This window comes from Zalophus californianus, chromosome 6 (genome assembly GCF_009762305.2).
Source record: "Zalophus californianus isolate mZalCal1 chromosome 6, mZalCal1.pri.v2, whole genome shotgun sequence".
NCBI lineage: Eukaryota > Metazoa > Chordata > Mammalia > Carnivora > Otariidae > Zalophus > Zalophus californianus.
The window spans coordinates 33,659,310-33,682,453 of NC_045600.1; the positions used below are offsets into that span (position 1 = coordinate 33,659,310).

A 23,144-nucleotide genomic window follows, 5' to 3' on the forward strand; every position below is an offset into this window, starting at 1 on the left:
TACCTTTTATAATTGAAAAATCAACATTCATTTAAGTTGTGAATCATTCTCATTTTACAAGAGAATTTATCTGTTATAGAATTATTCTTTTAGCAAACAATTTTTGGGATATTATCACCGTGTTAGAATCTGAGTCTTCTAGATATTGCTCACTTCTATTTAAATGTAATCTACATACTATTTGACTTTTTTGGCTAAGCCACTCTTTTACTTAGGGCAATAAAAGATTAAAATTCCAAGTTTTTCTTCAAAGATACTTCACAGTTTCATAAAGAGTGAAAATCATTTGTCATTTCAGTCAGGTTTCATTAAAAGAAAATAACTGGTATAAAAGAGAAAAGATTTTTTTCCCACATACAATAAAATATTACATCATTTCAGCACAACATATAAATATTGTTGGAGACAATGCCATTTAATAAAGATTGTTTAGAAAAGTTGGTTGACTTCATTAGATTGCATATTAAAAAGGAAATCCAAATGGTGTATTTTATAGATCTTGTTCTCACTATAGCTGGTAATCTTAAAGAGTAAAAGGACAATCTAGGATATTATATTGTAGTAAACATATAAAATGTGAACCAAAATAATATTTAATATTATAGTTGTTGACTTAAAAAAAATAGAGGCACAGAGGTAAAAGAACAGGAAGTCTTTTAGCTTAAATACTGCCCAGTTGACAAAAAGCTACAGAGGGAAAGTGCTTCTGATGGTTATTCCCAGAGTATTCTGTACTCTTGGTGATAAATCATGGCACTTATACTTTATTATAATTTGCAGTTGCCTATTTTGTCTGTTTGTAATGGCAAGAACAATGTCTACTGCTCACCACTGCTTTCCCAGCACTAGGCAAAGACTATTTAATAAATCAATAACCCTGTTGGAGAGGCAAGGACTGCATTTCTTTACAGACACGAAGCTCAGAAAAGTTGAGCAACTTGCTTAAGTTAGTGTGGTTATTAAGCAGAGAAGCCAGTATCTGAATCCATGTCTTCTACTATCAAGTCAAGTGTTCTTTCTACTGATGACCATTCAAGACCATATTGTACTTCTGATGAAAAAAAAATACATTTGCACATATATTTCTGCATATGACAGACTGCATGTCTAATCTGAAAGGCAAAAGAGGGACCTCTATGTGGTTTGGCTGACACTATTAGGTACTAAATTATAAATATCAGCACCAAGATGCAGTAACAGTAACAATATCAAACTCACTAGTGTTACGATTTTATGCTGCATATAATTCCTGGGATGTCTCCTACGTATCTCAGATTGAATACATTCAAAACCAAAATGTATTAACTCCTTTCTCTTACCCTAAAATGAGTTTCTTCTCTTATTATTCCTTAATATAGTTAATAATATCACCCTTTACCCATATCTCAAATTAGAAGCCTGGCATTCTAACTTTTCTGCCCTACATTTTTATGCTACAAAATTAAAATAAACAATTCATCTAGAATAGATTTAAGTGCTAAAACCTATAGCCTTGCAATCTGACTTAGTAGGGAAAGGCAAAAAAATTATTTAAAATAAAAAGGAAGTAATATCTGAAGTTGGATTATGAAGTCACTGAATTAAGACTTTTCATGTAATAATGAAGTTTTAGTCTGAGAGTTCTTGACTGGTGATAACTGGTTGGTGACAACTGTGTTTAAAGTGGTCATTATTGCTGAATATAATTCTCAAAACCTCCACCCAACAGAAGAGCTTTTGTTTTTTATTCATCCTTCATATCCCAGGCGAAATGTTCTCCTTAGAGAGGACTTCTCTGATAATCCTATTTAAGTAAGGTTTCCCTCCTATTTTCTATCAGTATAACTTTTTCATTTCTGCTTAGCATGAATCTCAATTTATAATTAAGTTATGGTGAAATTATAATTATTAGAATAATTTATGTTTACCTACCTATTTATTTTAATATACCATCAACTAAACTGTAAACTCCATGAGGACAGAGATTATATCTGTCACTGATAAAAAGCACATATAAGAATATTAAGTTTAGGTTTAATTAAGCAGTTTTATAATTTGAATGACTTTCAATAGATTAATTTGACTTTCTTCACTCCTTCTAAAAAAAACAATATTCAAACTAGTTTTTTATTACATTAGTATTCTGGTTCAGCCTTAGAAGTTTAATTTTAAAATTACACTGAAGTACTAATTTTATCTTTAAGGTATATATTCTGGTGCAGGTAAAAATTATCTAAAAGGAAAAGAACGTTATTCCTAGGTAAAAATACAGAAAAAAAATCCTAGGGGAAAAAAAAAGGTATCCAAATACACTGCTTTATTTAATTCATTGTTATTTTGAACGCCAAAGTGGTAACTAAGGAAAAAATATTAAGACAAGCTATTTGTTCTCCTAAAGTTTTGTAATGAGCAAATTAACTTAATAGATGTTAATATTTTTATTTTTAGGATTTCACTTTAGTAAATTTGGAAGGCCAAGTTATTTTAGAATTGCTTTTAATATTCCTTTTGTAATTAGAATGTAATTACAAAGTTTTAAAAAGGCTCAAGATCTACTGTGTTTAACTAAATTCAGCTTAGATATTTATGTTCACAGTATATTATTAAGGAAAAGAATACTGCACCTTGAATAGTCCCACATTCCCAACATTTGGGTCTTAATATTTGGTGAATGATTAAACATTTATAGTGGACTAAACTTTTAGCTTTATTTCCCAGACTTCAGAAATGAATATAGCTTGTATAGTTGGAATTTAATGTAAACAATAAATTCTTTTGTTTTAAAAATCTTAAAGACATGAATAAGATTCTTCTAACCAATTCAAGTCTTAGAACTCCATGTTTTCATTCAGTTGAAGATACAGCTGAATGGCACCTGAATGGCATAAACATGTATTTTATGTCTAGAATATTCTTATAGTTTTTCTTCATTGAAGATTTAGAACCTTAATTTTTTTAAACTATAAAATTAATATTGGTTATATTTGACACAAATCTAAAAGTGATGATATACAACAGTAATACTGTGAGGGCTTTGCTGAGAAGGTTGTACCACAGTATGTAAAAGCAACTGTACTACACATATGAAGAACTGCTTGGGATTAACTTCTAAGTTAAGTCCAGTTTTAACATTCTTAAAACTCATGAAAAAGTTGGAATTGAGGAAGACAGCCAAATAAGTTGTAAATTTGATGACAGAGAAGAAGCCATAGTTTGAAAAATTACCTGCAGATTCCCTGAATAAATTTAGTGTACAGCTGATATCTAATACCATATCTTACTAAATAAGAAGGAATGTTACTGTTAATCTTCTGATGCCAATACTGGATCCATCATATAGAAAACTTGAAAGCACAAATGACTAACTTTATCAGGAAAGGGACATTCCAGAAGAAAGCAGTTACAGCCATTATTAAGTCTGCTACTTAATTTATCATATATATGAAGATATGAGTTAGCAAATAAATGTCTAATCCTTTTTTCCTCCCACATATGATTCAGTACTTGGGAAAAATTATAAGAAATAAATAGTAAAAAACTTCCTTCCTCCCCCAAAGGTTGGCATTAAAACTTTCTTTCTAATCAATTTAGATTTGTTTCCAAATACTAGGCAGCAACATTCCAAGTTGAATATGTTTGAAAAAATTTGGAATGATACTAGAGCAGGGAGCTACCCCAGCCTGGACAAGCTAAAAAAAAATTCTTTTGGTGACATTTTTTATTTTGTTAATCTTACTTTTTATTGGCCAGAAATGCATTCATCCTTTGCATAAACAAATAACTTCACATCTATACTGATTAGTATGCTAAAAAATAACAAGTCTAAAACAAAGAAACAGGGAGCTACAGAAAGTAATACCTGTAGCTGTGATGTAGGAGTAGACATTTTACATGAAATTTCTATTGTCCTACTGTTGGCCTAATTTGACAATCTGTGAAACAGTAAGTGTCAATTATTTTATAGTTCATTCATTTTTCATTGCATTATCTTGCATGCAATCCAACCTTGACAAGCAGAGGGAAATACTGGTTAAATTTCCCAGACTCGTATAGTAGAACAAGTTTAAGGTGCCAAGGAACTGTACTTACTTTTGGTGTTGGGCAGGAAGCTGTAGAAAGGCGAGATGTAGCCTGAGCACGAGGCGATTCTGAAGGAGTAGTGCTGAGGGAGGCTGTGTCTCGTGGGAGCACCTGAACGCCACGAGAAATGATGGAGTCTGGAATCTGAACAAGAAAAACAAGGATGGTTCAATATTCTGAAAATACCAACATTAAAATCAATGCTCATACCTAACTTTTTTTTTTAAATGGCATTCTTTGCTGCCTAGCTCTCATATATTTGGTCTCACTCACTGTTAGGTATAAATGCATCCAACAATTTGGGATAGGATAGGAACCTTCACTTTTAAAATATTTTCTCTTACCAAATAATATTTCATGAAACTTTTTTATTGAGAGGCAGTCTAGCATTGTAGTTAAGGAGCAAAATGTTCGGCATTCATATACTGGCTCTGCTATTTAATAATTATTTAATTCCTAGATATTTTCCATTTTTCTTTCTCCACGCTTTATCCTCTTGGCTCTAAGCTGACCTGTATAATAGAATCAACAAGCTAGTCTGTGCTCTCTAGTTTCTAGTTGGGTTCAGCTAGTGCCAGGAAACTGAAAGGTTAGAGGAGAGTAAGGTCTGATCTTTATTCCCCTGCCTCCTTCTCCACCAGGTTACCACAGGTTGGCTAAGTCACAGCCTCTGGTCATCTGACAGGGGTTTACAGCTCTTTTCTGGATTCCAGTAGCAGTTCCTTCCCTTTGCCCCATTAGGACTAGGGATATTGATGGTTCCCAGTATTACTAGTCTCAGGGCACTGCATTGTATTTTTTGTTTTCCCTAAAATCTGCCCAAACCTTTGTAAACACGATAGTTCCTTAATAAACTCTTCACAATTATCCATATAACTATGCTATGACTTCTGTGGGGACACTGATGGCTTTGCTTTTTAAATCACTGTTTCCTTTATCTAAAAAAATGAAGATAATGACAGCATTTACCTCACCAGATTACTGTTCAGGATTAAATAAGATAATGCATATAAATTATCTAGCACTACAAAGTAGTAAATACTTAATACTGACTATTATTGATATTATTATATTATACCTATCAACATAGTAAAAACTGATGTAATTGAGTATCACTATTCTAAAAATATACAAACATAAGGACAAATAATGTGGATTATTCATTATAGAAATTGTTGATTATAAAATTATTATTTTGGGCTATGCATAATTTAGTTCCTGTTCTGGGCTAATACTAATGGGTTTAGGTTTTCTGAACTCAAAATGAGAACTTGACCACTTTCAAGTTTTGAGCACAGAGGGGACATACATATGATAAAAAGATAAGCAATTAACATTCGATCAGTAAATATCTCTAACCATGTGAAAACAAGGAAGCAGCAACCAGACTTTATGACTAGAATGGTGCTCCTGATCTTATGCATCATCTATTTCTCACAAATTTCCATAGAAGCTCTTTTATTTAGTTTCCATACCAATATCCTCATTACCAATGGTATTGCTATCATTTATCATTAGTCAATTTATGTGACTTATAAATAATATTCTCATAACTAGGGTGAAAAGCAACGGGAATTCCGAGATGAAAAACTGCTCTACCTGCTAGTTCATTTGAGTACTGAATTGTGATAAATAAGTTAAAGAAACAGAAGTAGATAGTCTGATTTAAAAGAGCTATATGTTGCCATTAATGTTTAGCAAAAAAGGCCATGTATTGGAAAAAAAGTCAAAGAAATCTCCTATTATCCTTCACATGACACCATGCTCCTCTACTTCATAGTAATTTCCAGTTATACTACATTTATATCTGTTATAGTTTGATCAATGTCTATGTCCCATAGTAGAATGCCTTGTCATGATGAAGCCATGCTTTTGCTATTTTATGTCCAGTACCTAAGAAAGCACATGCACAAAGTAGTATGTATGTAAGATATATAGATTTCCAGACTAACAAACACATGTGTACATATACTACCCATCTCTCTCTCTCGCCTTCTGTGTGTGTATGAATGTAAACAGGACAGCAGGATATTTCAGGGGAAAGAGAAGTCTAAATTTGAAGTACATTCTTTGGGGTTAATAGTCTGGAGATATCCAATGAGCTTTTAGAAATATGAGTCTGGAACTCAGGAAAATGTTAGGGATTGGGTATATACTTTGGGAATTATCAATGGAGGTGACAGTTTCAGTCACGCATATATTTCAGATCATCCAAGGACAGTATGTAAAAGAACAAAAGATGATGGTTGATAATTCTAGGGGAGATCCATATTACAGGCTTAACAGAAGAAAAAAATCAAGGGGAAAAACAATCTGTAAATGAAATAACAGTACATCCTATTTTTCCTATTTTGAACAATCAGGATTTATATCTATCATACTGGCTCAATTATTTTTTTAAAATTTTATTTATTTATTTGACAGAGAGAGACAGTGAGAGAGGGAACAAAAGCAGGAGGAGTGGGAGAGGTAGAATCAGGCTTTCCCACCGAGCAGCCTGATGTGGGGCTCAATCCCAGGACCCCGGGATCATGACCTGAGCCGAAGGCAGACTCTTAACGACTGAGCCACCCAGGCACACCATACTGGCTCAGTTATTAAATAGCACATCTTTTCACTTCAAAAGTATTTCAGTTTGGAAGATAAATTATTTACTTTTCATATCTTTAAGAAATTGTTAGACACAAAAGAGGAAAATCAAGACTGAATGAATATATGGGAAGGGAAAAGAGAAGAAACTTTCAAGGAGATGTTATCAAGTATGGAGAGAAGATAAGCAGGATAAGAGTTGAAAAAAAGACATGACATGAACAGACATTTTTTCCAAAGATGACATCCAAATGGCCAACAGACACATGAAAAAGTGCTCAATATCCCTCAGCATCAGGGAAATCCAAATCAAAACCACAATGAGATACCACCTCACACCAGTCAGAATGGCTAAAATTAACAAGTCAGGAAATGACAGATGTTGGCGGGGATGTGGAGAAAGGGGAACCCTCCTACACTGTTGGTGGGAATGCAAGCTGGTGCAGCCACTCTGGAAAACAATATGGAGGTTCCTCAAACAGTTGAAAATAGAGCTACCCTACAACACGGCAATTGCACTACTGAGTATTTACCCCAAAGATACAAATGTAGTGATCCGAAGGGGTACGTGCACCCCAATGTTTATAGCAGCAATGTCCACAATAGCCAAACTATGGAAAGAGCCAAGATGTCCATCAACAGATGAATGGATAAAGAAGATGTGGTATATATACACAATGGAATATTATGCAGCCATCAAAAAACCCCCAAAATCTTGCCATTTGCAACGATGTGGATGGAACTAGAGGGTATTATGCTAAGCAAAATAAGTCAATCAGAGAAAGACACGTATCATACGATCTCACTGATATGAGGAATTCTTAACCTCAGGAAACAAACTGAGGGTTGCTGGAGTGGGGGGGTGGGAGGATGGGGTGGCTGGGTGACAGACATTGGGGAGGGTATGTGCTATGGTGAGTGCTATGAATTGTGTAAGACTGACGAATCACAGACTCGTACCTCTGAAACAAATAATACATTATCTGTTAAAAAAAAAAGAGAGTAGGAAGGGAAAAATGAAGTGGGGGGAAATCAGAGGGGGAGACGAACTATGAAAGACTATGGACTCTGAGAAACAAACTGAGGGTTCTAGAGGGGAAGGGGTGGGGGGATGGCTTAGCCTGGTGATGGGTATTAAAGAGGGCACATACTGAATGGAGCACTGGGTTTTATATGCAAACAATGAATCATGGAACACTACATCAAAAACTAATGATGTAATGTATGGTGATTAACATAACATAATAAAATGAAATTAAAAAAGAATATTAAAATAAAAAACAAAAAAAAAGAGTTGAAAAAAAGCCATTGAGAACTGGAAAGACACCATCAAAAAACAGCTAGAATTCATAAATGAATTCAGTAAAGTTGCAGGATAAAAAAAATCAATGTACGGAAATCTGTTGCATTTCTATACACCAATAACGAAGCAGCAGAAAGAGAAATGAAAGAATCAATCCCATTTATAATTGCACCCAAAACAATAAGATACCTAGGAATAAGCCTAATCAAAGTAATGAAAGACCTGTACTCTGAATACTATAAAACACTGATGAAGAAATTGAAGATGACACAAACAAATGGAAAAATATTCCATGCTCATGGATTGGAAGAAAAAACATTGTTAAAATGTCTATACTATCCAAAGCAATCTGCACATTTAATGTTATCCCTATCAAAATACCAACAGTATTTTTCACAGAGATAGAACAAACAATCCTAAAATTTATATGAAACCACAAAAGACCCCGAATAGCCAAAGCAACCTTGAAAAAGCAAAGCAAAGCTGGAGGTCTCACAATTCCAGACTTCAAGTTATATTACAAACCTGTAGTGACCAAAATTGTATGTTACTGGCACAAAAATAGACACACAGATCAAAGGAACAGAATATAAAACCCAGAAACGAATCCACAACTATATGGTCTATTAATCTTCGACAAAGCAGGAAAGAATACCCAATGGGAAAAAGACAGTCTCTTCAGCAAACAGTGTTGGGAAAGTTGGACAGCAACATGAAAATGAATGAAACTGGGCTACTTTCTTACACCATACACAAAAATAGATTTAAAATGGATTAAAGATCTAAATGTGAGACTTGAAACCATAAAAATCCTAGAAGAGAACACCCGTGATAACCTCTTTGACATAAGTTGTAGCAACTTCTTTCTAGATATGTCTCCTAAAGCAAGGGAAACAAAAGCAAAAATAAACCATTGGGACTTCATCAAAATAAAAATTTTCTGAACAGCAAAGGAAACAATCAACAAAACTAAAAAGGCAACCTATGGAATGACAGAAGATATTTGCAAATGACATATCTGATAAAGGATTAGTATCCAAAAACTATAAAGAACTTATAAAACTCAACACACCATGAACAAACAATGCAATTAAAAATGGGCAGAAGACATGAATAGACATTTGTCCAAAGAAGATATACAGATGCACAACAGACATATGAAAAGATGCTCAACATCACTGATCATCAGGGAAATGCAAATCAAAACTACACTATCACCTTACACCTGTCAGAATGGCTAAAATCAACAACAAGAAATAACAGGTGTTGGCGAGGATGTAGGGAAACAGGAACCCTCTTACACTGTTGGTGGGAATGCAAATTGATGCAGTGATTCTGGGAAACAGTATGGTGGTTCCTCAAAAAGTTAAAAATGAAACCACACTATGATATAACAATTGTAGTACTAGGTGTTTACCCAAAGAATCCAAAAACACTTATTCAAAGGCACCCTGATGTTTATAGCAGCATTATCTACAATACCAAATTATGGAAACAGTCCAATGTCCATCAACTGATGAACAGATAAAAAAGATGTGATATGTATGTATGTATGTATGTATGTATGTATCTATACAACAGAATATTATTCAGCCATAAAAAAGAATGAAATCTTGCCATTTGCAGTGATGTGGCTAGAACTAGAGAGTATTATGCTAAGTGAAATAAGTTAGTCATAGAAAGACAAATACCATATGATTTCACTCATATGTGGAATTTAAGAAACAAATCAAATGAGCAAAGGGGGGGAAAAAAGAGAGAGGGAGGCTAACCAAGAAACAGAGTCTTAACTATAAAGAACACATATAGATAAAATTTAACAAGCCACAAAAAGGGAAAGAGACAGATGCCAATGAACAAGATGGGAGAAGTTATTAGTTGTCTGAGACACAGCTATTTCATTATTTGATAACATAGATACCTGATTACAAGAGGTCAAAAAAAAATAGAGTTAAGGAAATGGAGGCAGTGAATATGGATTACTGAGTTGATGGACATTTGTACTGTTTCCATTTTGGAGACACTATGAACAATTTACTATGAACATTCTAGTATGTATCATGATTCCTACATGCATTAATTTTAGGAGACAGATATATATATGAATGTGAGGCTTGAAATATAGGATATATATCTATATCTATATAAAATATATATATTCAGGAACAGAATTGCTGGTTATTGGGTAGGCATACCCTTTTACAAATTTCCAAATTGGTTAAACCAATTTATATGTCTATTGAAAGAAAATGGTGATAGTTCCTCTTACTCCAAAACATATCTCTATCTAGTATTGTCAATATTAGCAATTTTTTTCACATCTGGTAGTAGTAATAATAGTTATTGTGGTTTAATATTCCTTTCCCTGACTCTTAATGAGAAAAAGCATTATTTTATATGTTTATCAGGCACTTAGATGTTCTTTTTTGTAAAGTCTCTGTTTAAGTCTTTTGCCCAAATTCTCCCTTATTGGGTTGTCCTTTTTTACTGAATTGTTAGATTTTAGTATCTATCCTGGAAAACTAGTCCTTTATCAGTTTTATATGGTGAAAACATCTATTCCTATTCTGTAGCTTGTTGTCTTACTTAATCATGTCTTATGGTTAACAGAATATTTTAATTTAGCCAAATCTATCAATATTTTCCTTTATAGTTAGAGAGTTTTGTGTCTTAAAAGGAATCCAGTAGAAATGGCAGAATAGGAAATGCCAAAAATCCATCACTCCATGAAAGAGGTGACTAATCAAAAATGGTCAGAATCAACCAGGTGAATACTTAATCAAAGAAAAGAAAAACAAACCCAAAACAACTATTCCTCCACTAAACAGCTCAGTGGTACACCTAAAGACACAGCCCACATTCCTGGTAAGCATTCTTAGTACTGGAGGAAGAACAAACCTTATTCTCAAGAATTACAGTTCTTTGTTTCAATATGTCCAGTGGCCAATGAAGGACATATAGGGTTTGCTTTTATTTCCCCTAACCTGGAACTTTTCCTGGGTTTCTGCAGCTAACCAGGAGGTGGTATTGTTCAAAAATATAAAGGCAAATATATTAACTACCGCTCTCAGGGCATGGGATGACAGTTGGGATAAAGAGTAGATTCACTGAGAAACTTGGAAGGAAAGGCTATGTAATCAAATGCTTTCATGCATTAAGGACTTTGAAAAGCATATTCCTGGGAATCCAAAGGTTCATGTTTATGCCCAGGGTTAGCCACATCCTCAGAAGACTACCTAATCTTTCAACTCTTGCTGAACTTCAGACTCTGCACAAGCAGGAAGTGAAGGCTAAGAGTTGTAAACTGGCTGAGTGTCAAAGGCATGCCCTGATACATACAAAGAGTCCAAGTGAAAAGAATAAGAGATTATCTTTTTCTGTATACATTTTCCTCAGGCATTTAAGGAAATCTCTGTTGAATCACTAGTTGACTACACAGCTAATGGGACAGAGACTTCAGTTACCAATAATTAATAACAGACTTGACAAGAAAAGTTAATCAACAAACCAAAAACAGTAATTATGACAAAAAGCAATATCATACCCTAGGGAGGGGGAAGAATCTGATTTCCAGAGTTTCCACTTGTAATATTCAAAATGTCCAGTTTGCAACAAAAATTATAAGTTATGCAAAGAAACAAGAAAGTGTGGCATATGTATAGGAAAAAAAGAGGAATAAATAGAAACTGTTACGGAGAAAGCTCAGACACTAGACTGACTACTGAAAAAATTTAAATCAACTATTTTTTCAAGATTGTTTTGGTTACTTGGGGTCTTTTGTGGTTCCACATAAATTTTAGGATTGTTTCTTTACCCAAGGATACAAAAATACTAATTTGAAGGGACACATGCACCCCAATGTTTATAGCAGCCTTATCAACAACAGGCAAATTATGGAAAGAGTCCAAATATCCAGCAACGGATGAATGGTTAAAGAAGATATGCTACATATGCAATGGAATATTACTCAGCCATCTTAAAGAATGAAATCTTGCCATTTGCAATGATGTGGATAGAGCTAGAGTGTATTATGTTAAGCGAAATAAGTCAATGAGAAAAAGACAAATACCATATGACTTCACTGATATGTGGAATTTAAGAAACAAAACAGATGAACATAGAGGAAGGGGGAACAAAAGAGAGAGGGAAGTAAACCATAAGAGACTCTTAACTATAGAGAACAATCTCAGGGTTGATGGAAGGAGATGGGCGGAGGATGGGTTAAATGGGTGATGGGTATTAAGGAGGGCACTTGTTGTGATGAACACTGGGTGTTATATGTAAGTGATAAATCACTAAATTCTACTCCTGAAACCAATATTACCTTATATGTTAACTAGAATTTAAATAAAAACTTGAAATGAAAAAAAAAAATCAACCATTTAAAATATATTGAAAGAACTAAAGAAAACTATAGATAAAGAACTAAAGAAAGCATGGGGAAGATGTCTCCCCAACAGGGAACAGCTTTTAAAGAGACAGAAATAATGAAAAAGAAACAAACAGAAATTCTAAAGTTGAAAAAAATAGTTGACTCTTGAACGATGCGGGGATGTGGGTGCCAACCCCCTGTGCAGTCAAAAATCTGTGTATACCTTTTGACTCCCCAAAACTTAACTACTAATAGCCTACTGCTGATTGGAAGCCTTACCAATAAGCAGTTGATTGACACATATTTCATATATTATATGTATTACATACTGTATTCTTACAATAAAGTAGGCTAGAGAAGAGAAAATGTTGTTAAGAAAATCATAAGAAAAAATAAACTAAAAGAAAATCATAAGGAAGAAAAATACATTTACAGTACTATACTATGTCTATTGAAAAAAATGCACATATAAGTGACCCACACAGTTCAAACCTGTGTTGGGGGTCAACCATAAAACTAAAATAAAAAATTCTCTACATGGGTTCACCAGCAGATTTGAGCAAGCAGAAGAAAGAATTACTGATTTGAAGATAAATCAATTGAGAATACCCAATTTGAGCAGAAAGAAAAAAAGAATGGAGAAAAATGAGCAGAACTTCAGAAAACCATGGAAGGACACTAATAACTGCACCAAGATATGCATAATGGGAGTCCCAAAAGGAGAGGAGAGAAAAAGGCAGAGAAAATATTTGAAGAAATAATAACTGAAAATTTTCCAAACACGATGAAACACATAAGTCTACATGTTGAAGAAGTTCAACAATTCCAAGTTAGATAAAGAGATCTACACCAAGACACATTATAACAAACCATTGAAAATGAAGGACAAAGAATTCTAAAAGCAGCACGAGAGAAGCAACCTATATGAGAGATCCTCAATAAGATTAACAGCCGATTTCACAGCAGAAACTATAAAGGTCAATAGGTAGCAAAATAACATATTCAAAATGCTAGAAGAAAATAAACTATCAACCAGAAATTTTATATATGGCAAAACTATAATTCAAAAATGAAAAGGAAATCAAAATATTCTCAGATAAACAAAAGCTGAGAGTTCAATACTAGCAGACCTTCCCTACAAGAAATGCTAAAAGTTCTTCAGGTTGAAATGAAAGGACACTAGACAATAATTTGGAATTCACATGGAGAAATAAATAACATTGGTACTCAACATAGGTAGATATAAAAGTAATACATATTTTGGTTTGTAAATCAATACAATTTAAAAAGAAAACTATATAAAACAATAATTATAAATCTGCGTTGATGGGCACACAAGGTACAAATATGTATTTTGTGAAAATAACATAAGTGAGAGAGATTGGGCAAAGATTTTGCATAACATTTAAACTAATTTGGTATTAATCAAACTAGACTGTTACAAAGTAAGGTGTTAATTTTAACCCCTGGAGCAACCACTAAAAAGATAACTAAAAAAATATTTGCCAAAAGAAATGAGAGAAAAATGAAAATGACACACTAGAAACTATCAATCAAAAATGAAAGAAGTAATGGAGAAAATGAGGAACAAAAATGATAAAAGAAATACAGAAAATAACAAACTGGAAAAAAAATTACCTTATCAGCAATTACAATAAATGTAACTGGATTAAACTACCCAATTAAAAGTAGAGACTAGCGGAATGGATGAAAAAACATGATCTAAGTATCTACTTTAGATCCAAAGACACAAATAGGTTGAAGGTGAAAGAATGGAAAGATTTTTTTCTATGCAAACAGTAATCGAGAGAGCTAGAATGCCTATAATAATATCAGACAAAATGGACGTTAAGAAAAAACTGTTACAAGAGACAGACATAAAATAATGATAAAAAGGTCAATCCTTCAGAAGATATAAGAATCATATACATATACACACCAATAAAAGCCCCAAAATATATGAAGCAAAAACTAACAATACTGGACAAAAAGTCCAATGATAATAGTGTGGGAAACGTCAATGTTCCACTTTCAAAAATGGTTAGAACAACTAGTCAGAAGACCAACAAGTGAAACAGAAGATTTGAACAACAGTATAAACCGACAACCATATAAAGAAAAATCTACCTGGTAACAGTAAAATACACATTTTTCTCAAGTGAACAGGGAACATTTTCCAGGACAGACTAAATGTTAAGCCACAAAATATGTCTCACTAAAATACTGAAATCATACAGTGTATCTTCTCTGTCCATAATGAAAGGAAAGTGGAAAACAATATAGAAAGAAATTGGGAAATTTACAAATATGTGGAAATTAAACACATTCTTAACTGAAGAGTCAAGGAAGAAATCACAAAGGAAATTACAATATTTTGACATGAATGAAAATGAAAACACAATATACCTAAACTTACAGGTGCAGCACAGTAGTGTTCAGAGGGAAATTTGTAACTACAAATAAAGAAGGAAGGTTTCAAATCAATACTCTAACCTTCTATCTTAAAGAACTAAAAAAATAAGAGCAAACTAAACCCAAAGCAAAGAGAAGAAAAGAACCAATAAAAAGTATAACAAAGATAAATAAAATAGAGAACAGAAAGACACTGAAAGAATCAATAAAACCGAAGTTGATTCTTTGGAAAGAGCAATAGAACTGACAAACCTTTACCTAGACTGGCAGAAAAAAAGAAAGAAAACTCATATTACTAAAATCAGGACTAAAAATGGGGACATTACTATTGCTCTGACAGAAATAAAAATTATAATACTACAAACAACTGTATGCCAAAAATTGGATAACCCAGATAAACCCAGAAATTATGAAAATTGGTAGAAGAAATAGAAAATCTGGAGTAGACATATAACAAGTATGAATCAATAAAAAAAAAAAAAACTTTCAACAAGGAAAAACTCAGGGCCAGATGGCCTCATTAAAGAATTCTATCAAATGTTTAAAAAAAGAATTAACACAAATCCTTTACAAATTCTTCCACAAAACTGAAGAGGTGGGAACACTTCTTAATTCATTTCATGGGGCTAGTAGTACCCTGATACCAAAGACAAATAAACACATCACAGGAAAAGAATATTATAGAACAATATTCTTTATGCATATAGATGCAAATATCTTAAATAAAATACTGGAAACTGAATCCAACATATATTAAAATGATTACATACCATGACCATGTGGGATTTATCCCATGAGTGTAAGTATGTTTCAACATAAGAAATATAACCAGTATAATCAGACATATAATCAACACATTAACAGAATGAAAAAAAAATCCACATGATTATCTCAAGTGATGTAGAAAAAGCATTTGACAAAGTTGAACACCTTTTCATGATAAAAACACAAAGAAAACCACAAATAAATAGAAGGTAACTTCCCAAATCTGATAAAGGGCATCTAAGAAAAACCTGAGACAAAAAACTCCCCCCTAAAATCAGTATCAAGGATGTCTTCTTTTACCACTTCTTTTCAACACTGTACTGCAAGTTATAGCCAGGGAAATTAGAGAAGAAAAAGAAATAAAAGGCATCCAGATTGGAAAGGAAGAAATAAAACTATCTCTTCATGGATGACATAATGTAATACATATAATATCCTATAATCCACAGAAAGATTAGAGCTAATAAATTCAGCCAAGTTGCAGGATACGTGATGAACTCACAAAAATTAGTTGTATGTTTATACACTAACACTGATAAATTCAAAAAGAAAATCAATAAAGCAATCTCATTTACAATAGCATGAAAGAGAATAAAAGATTAAGGAATAAATTTAACCAAGACGGTGAAAGACTCGTACACTGAAAATTACAAAACTTAAGAATACATAAATAAATGGAAAGATGTATATTGTTAAGATGGCAATATTACCCAAAAGGATCCACAGATTCAATGCAAACCCTATAAAATCCCAACAGAATTTTTTGCTAAAATAGAAAAACCCGTCCTAAAATTTATATGGAATCCGAAGGGATCCCTATAGCCAAAACAATCTTGAAAAAGTAAGTTGGAGGACTAAAACTTTCTAATTTCAAAAGTTACTTAAATGGTACAATGACAATCAAAACAGTGTAATCCTAGCATAAGGATAAACATACAAATCAGTGCCATAGAATTGAGAGTCCAGCAATAAACCCTTTTACATTTATGGTTAGTTGATTTTTGACAAAGGTGCTAAGACAATTAATGGGAAAGAATAAGCTTTTCAATAAACTGTGTCAGAACAACTGGATATCCACATCCAATAAAATGAAGTTGGATACCTCTCTCACACCATATACAAGAATTATTTCAAAATGAATTGAAGACCTAAATATGAGCTAAAATGAAAAAATGCTTAGAAGAAAAGGGGTAAATATTCATTATCTTGCACTTGCTAATAGATTCTTAGATATGCTACCAAAAGTACAAGGAACAAAGAAAATTTACACAAGTAAGATTTCATCAAAATTAAAAACCTGGGGTGCCTGGGTGGCTCACTCTTGATTTCAGCTCAGGTCATGATCTCAGGGTCGTGAGATCAAGCCCCATGTTGGGATTCACTTAGCATGGAGTCTGTTTGAGATTCTTTCTCTCTCCTTCTCTGCCCCTCCCCCACTCTCTCCCTCTCCCTCTCAATAAATAAATAAAATAAAAATTTAAAAACTTCTGTGCATCAAAGGATATTATCAAGAAAAGTAGAAAAGACAACCTATAGAATGGGAGAAAATATTTGCAAATCATGTATTTGATAGCGGTCTAGTACCCAAAGTATATAAAGAACATTTGCAACTCAACAACAAAAGACAAATAATCTGTTTAAAAACAACCTCATTTTTTAAAAGAGGCAGAAGACTTGAATAGATATTTGCTCTAAAAAGATATACAAATGGACAATAAGCAGCAATAAAAGATGTTCATCATAATTAGTCATTAGGGAAATGCAAATCAAAACCACAATGAAATACCACTTCACACCCACTCAATGACTACAGATTCATTTTTTAAAAAAATTTATTTATTTGTCAGGGGGAGAGAAAGAGAGAGAGAGAGAGCAAGCAGCAGTCAGAGGGAGAAGCAGGCTCCCCACTGAGCAAGAAGCCATATGCGGGACTCCATCCCAGGACCCTAGGATCATGACCTGAGCCGAAGGCAGACACTTAACGGACTGAGCCATCCAGGGGTCGCTCTCTCTCTCTCTTTTTTTTTAAGGAAAATAACAAATGTTGAACATCTAGAGAAACTGGAAGCTCAGACATTGCTGTTGGGTATGTAAAATGATACATCTCGGCAGAAAACAGTTTTGTGCTTCCTCAAAAAGTTAAACAGAATTATCATATGATTTAACAATTCTATTCCTAGGTGTATACTTAACAGAATGGAAAATGGTGTTCAACCCAGAACTTGTACACAGATGTTCATGCCAGCGTTATTTTAATAACCAAAAACTGGAACCACTCCAAATGTCAATCAATTGATCAACAGCTAAACAACATGTGGTGTACCTATACAATGGAATATTGTGCGCCATAAAAAGGAGTACTGATACATGTGACAACAGAGATGAACCTTGAAAACATGATCTTAAGCAAAAGGAGCTAGACATAAAAAGCCACATATTGTACGATTCCATTTGTATGTAATGTCCAGAGTAGTCAAATCCACAGAGACAGAAAGCAAAATAGTGGTTGCCAGAAAGCGGGGAAAGGGATTATGGGGAGTGACTGCTTAACTGGTATGGTGTTTTTTGGGGGGTGATAAAATATTCTGGAATTAGATAGAGGTGATGGCTGCCCAACAATGTGAATGTACTAAAAGCCACTGAAATGTACACTTTAAAACGATTAAAATGGTGAATTTTATGTTATATGAATTTTACTTCAATTAATTTCTAAAAGGAGTCCTTCCATAACCCAGCATAATGAAAATGTTGTCCTATAACATTCTATAAAAGCTTTATAGTTTTGCCTTTCATATTTAGGTCTCCATTAAACTTAGAATTGATTTTTGTATAGTCTATGAGACAGACAAACCAGCTTAATTTTTTTTGATATGGACAGCCTACTGTCCCAGCATCATTTCTTCAAACAAAGAATTTCCCACTAGTATGTAGTACAAACTATCATATACCAAGTGTCCACATGTGTGTTGGTGTTTTTTAGGTTTATATTCTGTTTCACTGGTCTGCTAATTCTTGCACCAATAATGCAGTACTTTAATTATGTCATTCTAAGTCTTGATATTTATAGAAGAGGTGTTTTCACTTGGTTCTTTTCTTTATTCAAGAGCATCTTGGTTATTTTTGGCCTTTGGATATCAATTCTATATAAATTTTAGAAGCAGCTTGTCAAGTTTCTCTCTCCCTTTCTTAATTAAACACATGCACACACACCACTTACAAATTGTTAGGACTGCATTTACTATGTTTGCATAGAAAGTATAAAAAAGTTTTGAAAGATAACCTTGAAAGATTAAAAAGTGTTTATTTCTGGGGCAGTGTGAAAGCAAATGAGAAAAAAAATGAGATGGTAATTCAAATGGGTGTTAATCTTTTCTGTTTCATTTTTATTTTTTTATTTCTTTTTTCACTTTTATTTTTTAATAAGAATGTATTCATGTATTGCACAATTACAAACATTTTTTTAAAGATTTATTTATTTGAGAGCAAGAGCAAGACAGAGAAAGAGGCAGCATGTGAGTGGGGGGAGAGGCAGAGGGAGAGAATCTCAAGCAGACTCCCCACTGAGCATGGACCCCTGACGGGGAGTTCGAGCCCACGACCCATAAGATTATGACCTGGGATGAAATCATGAGTTGGATGCTTAACTGAATGAACCACCTAGGCGCCCCAATAGAATTACAAACATTTTTAATAATAAAAGCCATGAGAGGGATTGTTTCAAAATTAAGAAGTGGCCTATGCACTCAACAATTAGGGAGAAGTAAAAGAATGAACACAATGTCTTGTACACAGTTGATACTGAATAATTATTTCCTTAATAACAAAGAAGTAGAAGCAAACACTAACTTTTAAGAATTATAAGTTCTCTTTGAGATAGAAGGAATGGAAGAAAGAATTAACTCAGAAAAATAGTTTAAGCAGAAAGGACAGAGGTTTACCCTTGATGGTCTTTACGTTAATACAACAAAAAGCAGAGAAGAGAATAGGGAAAAGGAGGAGGTGAGAAAAGGTAAAGATTTGAAAATTGCAATGTTTTCATGTTTATAAAGGAGTCAATAAGAGATGAACCCAAGCCTTGCCAAGGAGTAGTGAGGATCCCCCTAGAATAAGCAGAATTTGTAGTGGGTTATGTCAGCACCAATGAGAAGAAGAAATGCCAAATCACTTCCAAATAACATTCCTATTTTTAGAGAACTAATCTGTATTCTTATTGTCTTATGCAACTGATAGCATGGAGAAAACAGTTTGTCCCAGTTGATCTCAAACCTTCTGCAGATATGCAATGTAATTTCAACTGAGAATTATTAAACAATAGAATTTTCCCCATTAAGGGAAACTGTAATGAGAATGCATACATTTTTAAGGAACTGTGCTAAGTATTTCAATTTATGTTGCTTTTCTGTCCTAAAGCTAATTTGACTGACTGGGTGAATACTTCTAAAAGAAGAAAGAGAGAGTTATAAGATTCAGAATACATAACGAAATTACCACTTCTCTTTTAGAACTCTGTGGTCTTTTAAAATGCCAGTAAGAATAGCAATAAAATAAACACATAAGTTTGTGTTTTGATGCCAAGGAAATTCATAAGTGAGCATACAATTCCCCTTTGAATCATTTTAACCACTTAAAATTTTTGTATTGAAAAAATGTTTAAAATTACAGAAAAGTTGGAAGACTAATACAATAGAAGATTTCTATGATATTTGGATTTAATTTTGGGTAGGTAGTGAGCAAATGTATTAATAATTGGAGCTAGTTTCCTAAAGTAGGCATTTATGGAGGTTTACGGCTTCCATAGCAACAATTTGTCAGTCTCGATGGTAATGCTTTCAGAGTCATTATCCAACTTGTTGGTTAGCTCTATCATATGTACCCTTTCCTAGTAACTTCTCTGTTTAAAGACCTTTAAGGTGGGTTGTATTTTCTAAAAATATAACTAGATATCCAAGTTTGCAATATAAGATCTGAACTGATAATAAAAGTAGATTAAAAATATGAATACCTAAGAGGATTTTCAGAAAACATATATCATGTATCTTTCCAGAGTTTCTGATACTGATCCTTTAGTGGCTATGATTGTTATAAAAATTTTACTAAAGACCAGAACTGTCAAACTAGTGTATCTTGAGTTCAGTAAGGTATTTGACAAGTCATTGATAAAACTCCTGTGGACAAGATAGACAAAGAAAGTTGGTTTTGTTGGGCTATAAGAGAAATACATGTTAGCTGGTTAAGCAACCGTTATAACCAGTAGGATTTCTGGTATCATGTGAAATGGCCTATCCTAAAAAAAGTTCTATCAGTGACTTTAGTGAAAGCATCATTAACATATATGCAGGAGCTAGAAAAGGCAGGTAATATACTAAAGCAGATACCAATTTAAAAAAAGATCTTCTTGGCTAGACTGATCAATGTAGCAAAACGAAATTTAACAAGAATAAAGGTGAACTGGGGCACCTGGGTGGCTCAGTTAGTTAAGCATCTGCTTTCAGCTAAGGTCATGATCCTGGGTTCCTGAGATCAAGCCCCAAATCGGGCTCCCTGCTCAGTGGGGAGTCTGCTTCTCCCTCTCCCTCTACTCTTACTCCCTACTCAGGCACTCTCTCTTTCTCTCGCTCTCTCTCAAATAAATAAATAAAATCTTAAAAAAAGAAGAAATGTGAACTGTTGTATGCTTAAGGGCTGAATAAGAAGGAGAAAGAAAGGACTGGTCAACTGGGTGTGAAGAGGGAATTGTATAGGTAACATCTGAAAGTTGAGTTAGGATCAGTGAGGTGATCAACCACCTAAAATAACAAATGTTTACTTTTATTCAGATACTGCATTAAGTATTTTTACATCTCTTTTCCTATTTGGATATTCATAACTTAACCATTAAGTAATAATGAAGTTAATATTATTACTATTCCTATTTTAGAAAAGACTGGGGCTTAGAAGGAAAAAGCAATATACCCAATGTCATAGAGCTACTAACTGACAAAATTGAAAATATGAGATGCCAAAGTTCATGCTGTTTTGTAAGGCACAATGCATACTGCTTCCCAGATTTGAAAAAGGTCTTTGTAGCTTTTTTTTTCACAGCTTCCTACTTATTTTACTGATAATAATATTTAGCTTCATGAAAAACTTAGAAGAACATATATTTATTAGCCCAAATAATTACTAATTCCTAATACATACATATGTAATTGGGCCATAATACTCAAAGGTCAATGCTAGGAAAAAACAGTTGGCATCCTATCAAGTCATCCCTTTACTAACAACTACAGTAGTGTTATAAAACCTTCTTGGCTTTTTAAATTCAAATTTTGAGAAAATCAATAGTCCTTTTTAAAGAAGTACATTAGGTACATGGACATTTTGAGCAAAAATTTTACTTGATTTTTGTAAACATCCATGCACTTTGTACTCCTTTCATATGTGTCCTGTGTAGTGGACCAGTCTAGATTATCTTCTACAGCCTTTCAGCTATTTTACAACTCTAACTTGCAAAAAACTGATAGTAATGTAAATGGTTTGTATCCAAATGATTCTTTTGTCCAACAGAAGTGTAATGGGTTGCTCTGCAGATTGACTAAGTGTTGCATTTATTTGTAAATTCATTTCCACATTCTTAATGCTTACCTATTTGTGTTTGAGCTTTCCTGTGAAGCAGTTATAGTATCTTTCTGGTTCCCTCAATAATTAATGTATGAAATAATACCTTGGATATGTATTCATTTAGTATTTCTAATAAAGTTATGATTTTACTTTCAAAAAAGTATTAACAGTTTCAGAGATCATCCACGGAGATGCCAAATGAATTCAACTAATAGGACCAGGTAAACCACATTGTTGGAGGAGCATACTTTTAAGAACTTGCTTAAGCCCACAGGTATCTTTGTGTTGCAACCACAGGTAAATCCCAAATCTCATTTGTTTTGTTTCCAATTCCACATGTGAATGAAATCATATGGTATTCTGACTAATTTCGTTTAGCATTATACTCTCTAGCTCCATCCCTGTCATTTAAATGGCAAGATTTCAATCTTTTTTGTGGCTGAATATTCTATTCCCTATATATATATATATACACACACACACATATATATGTACATATATATGTACACACACACACACAAACACCACATCTTTATCCATTCATCAGTTGATGGACATATGGGCTGCTTCCATAATTTGGCTGTTGTAAATAATGCTGCTATAAACACAGGGGTGCATGTCTTGTTTGAATTAGTGTTTCAGTATTTTGGGAGTAAATACCCAGTAGCACTATTTTGGTTTGTAGGGTAATTCTATTGTTTGTAAATTTTATTTTATCATGTTATGTTAGTCACCATATAGTACATCATTAGTTTTTGATGTAGTGTTCCATGACTCATTGTTTGCGTATAACACCCAGTGCTCCATGTGATACATGACCTCCTTAATACCCATCACTGGGCTACCCACCCCCCCAAGCCCCATCTCCCCTCTAAAACACTCAGTTTGTTTCTCAGAGTCCTAACTCTCTCATAGTTCGTCTCTCCCTCCGTTTTCGCCCCCCTTCATTTTTCCCTTCCTTCTCCTGATGTCCTCTGTGCTATTCCTTATGTTCCACAAATAAGTGAAACCATATGATAATTGACTTTTTCTGCTTGACTTATT

General features: G+C 33.5%; 1 protein-coding gene across 11 annotated transcripts in view; it reads right to left on the reverse strand.

The window, feature by feature from the left end:
- The window catches only part of GPHN (gephyrin), a 624,840-nt gene that overhangs the window by 212,972 nt on the left and 388,724 nt on the right, over positions 1-23,144 (reverse strand). For all 11 annotated transcript variants that reach the window (XM_027571275.2, XM_035728121.1, XM_027571272.2 and 8 more), the window contains one exon: positions 4,069-4,203. In XM_027571275.2, the coding sequence (XP_027427076.1) occupies positions 4,069-4,203 (135 nt within the window). The remainder of the gene's footprint in view (positions 1-4,068; positions 4,204-23,144) is intronic.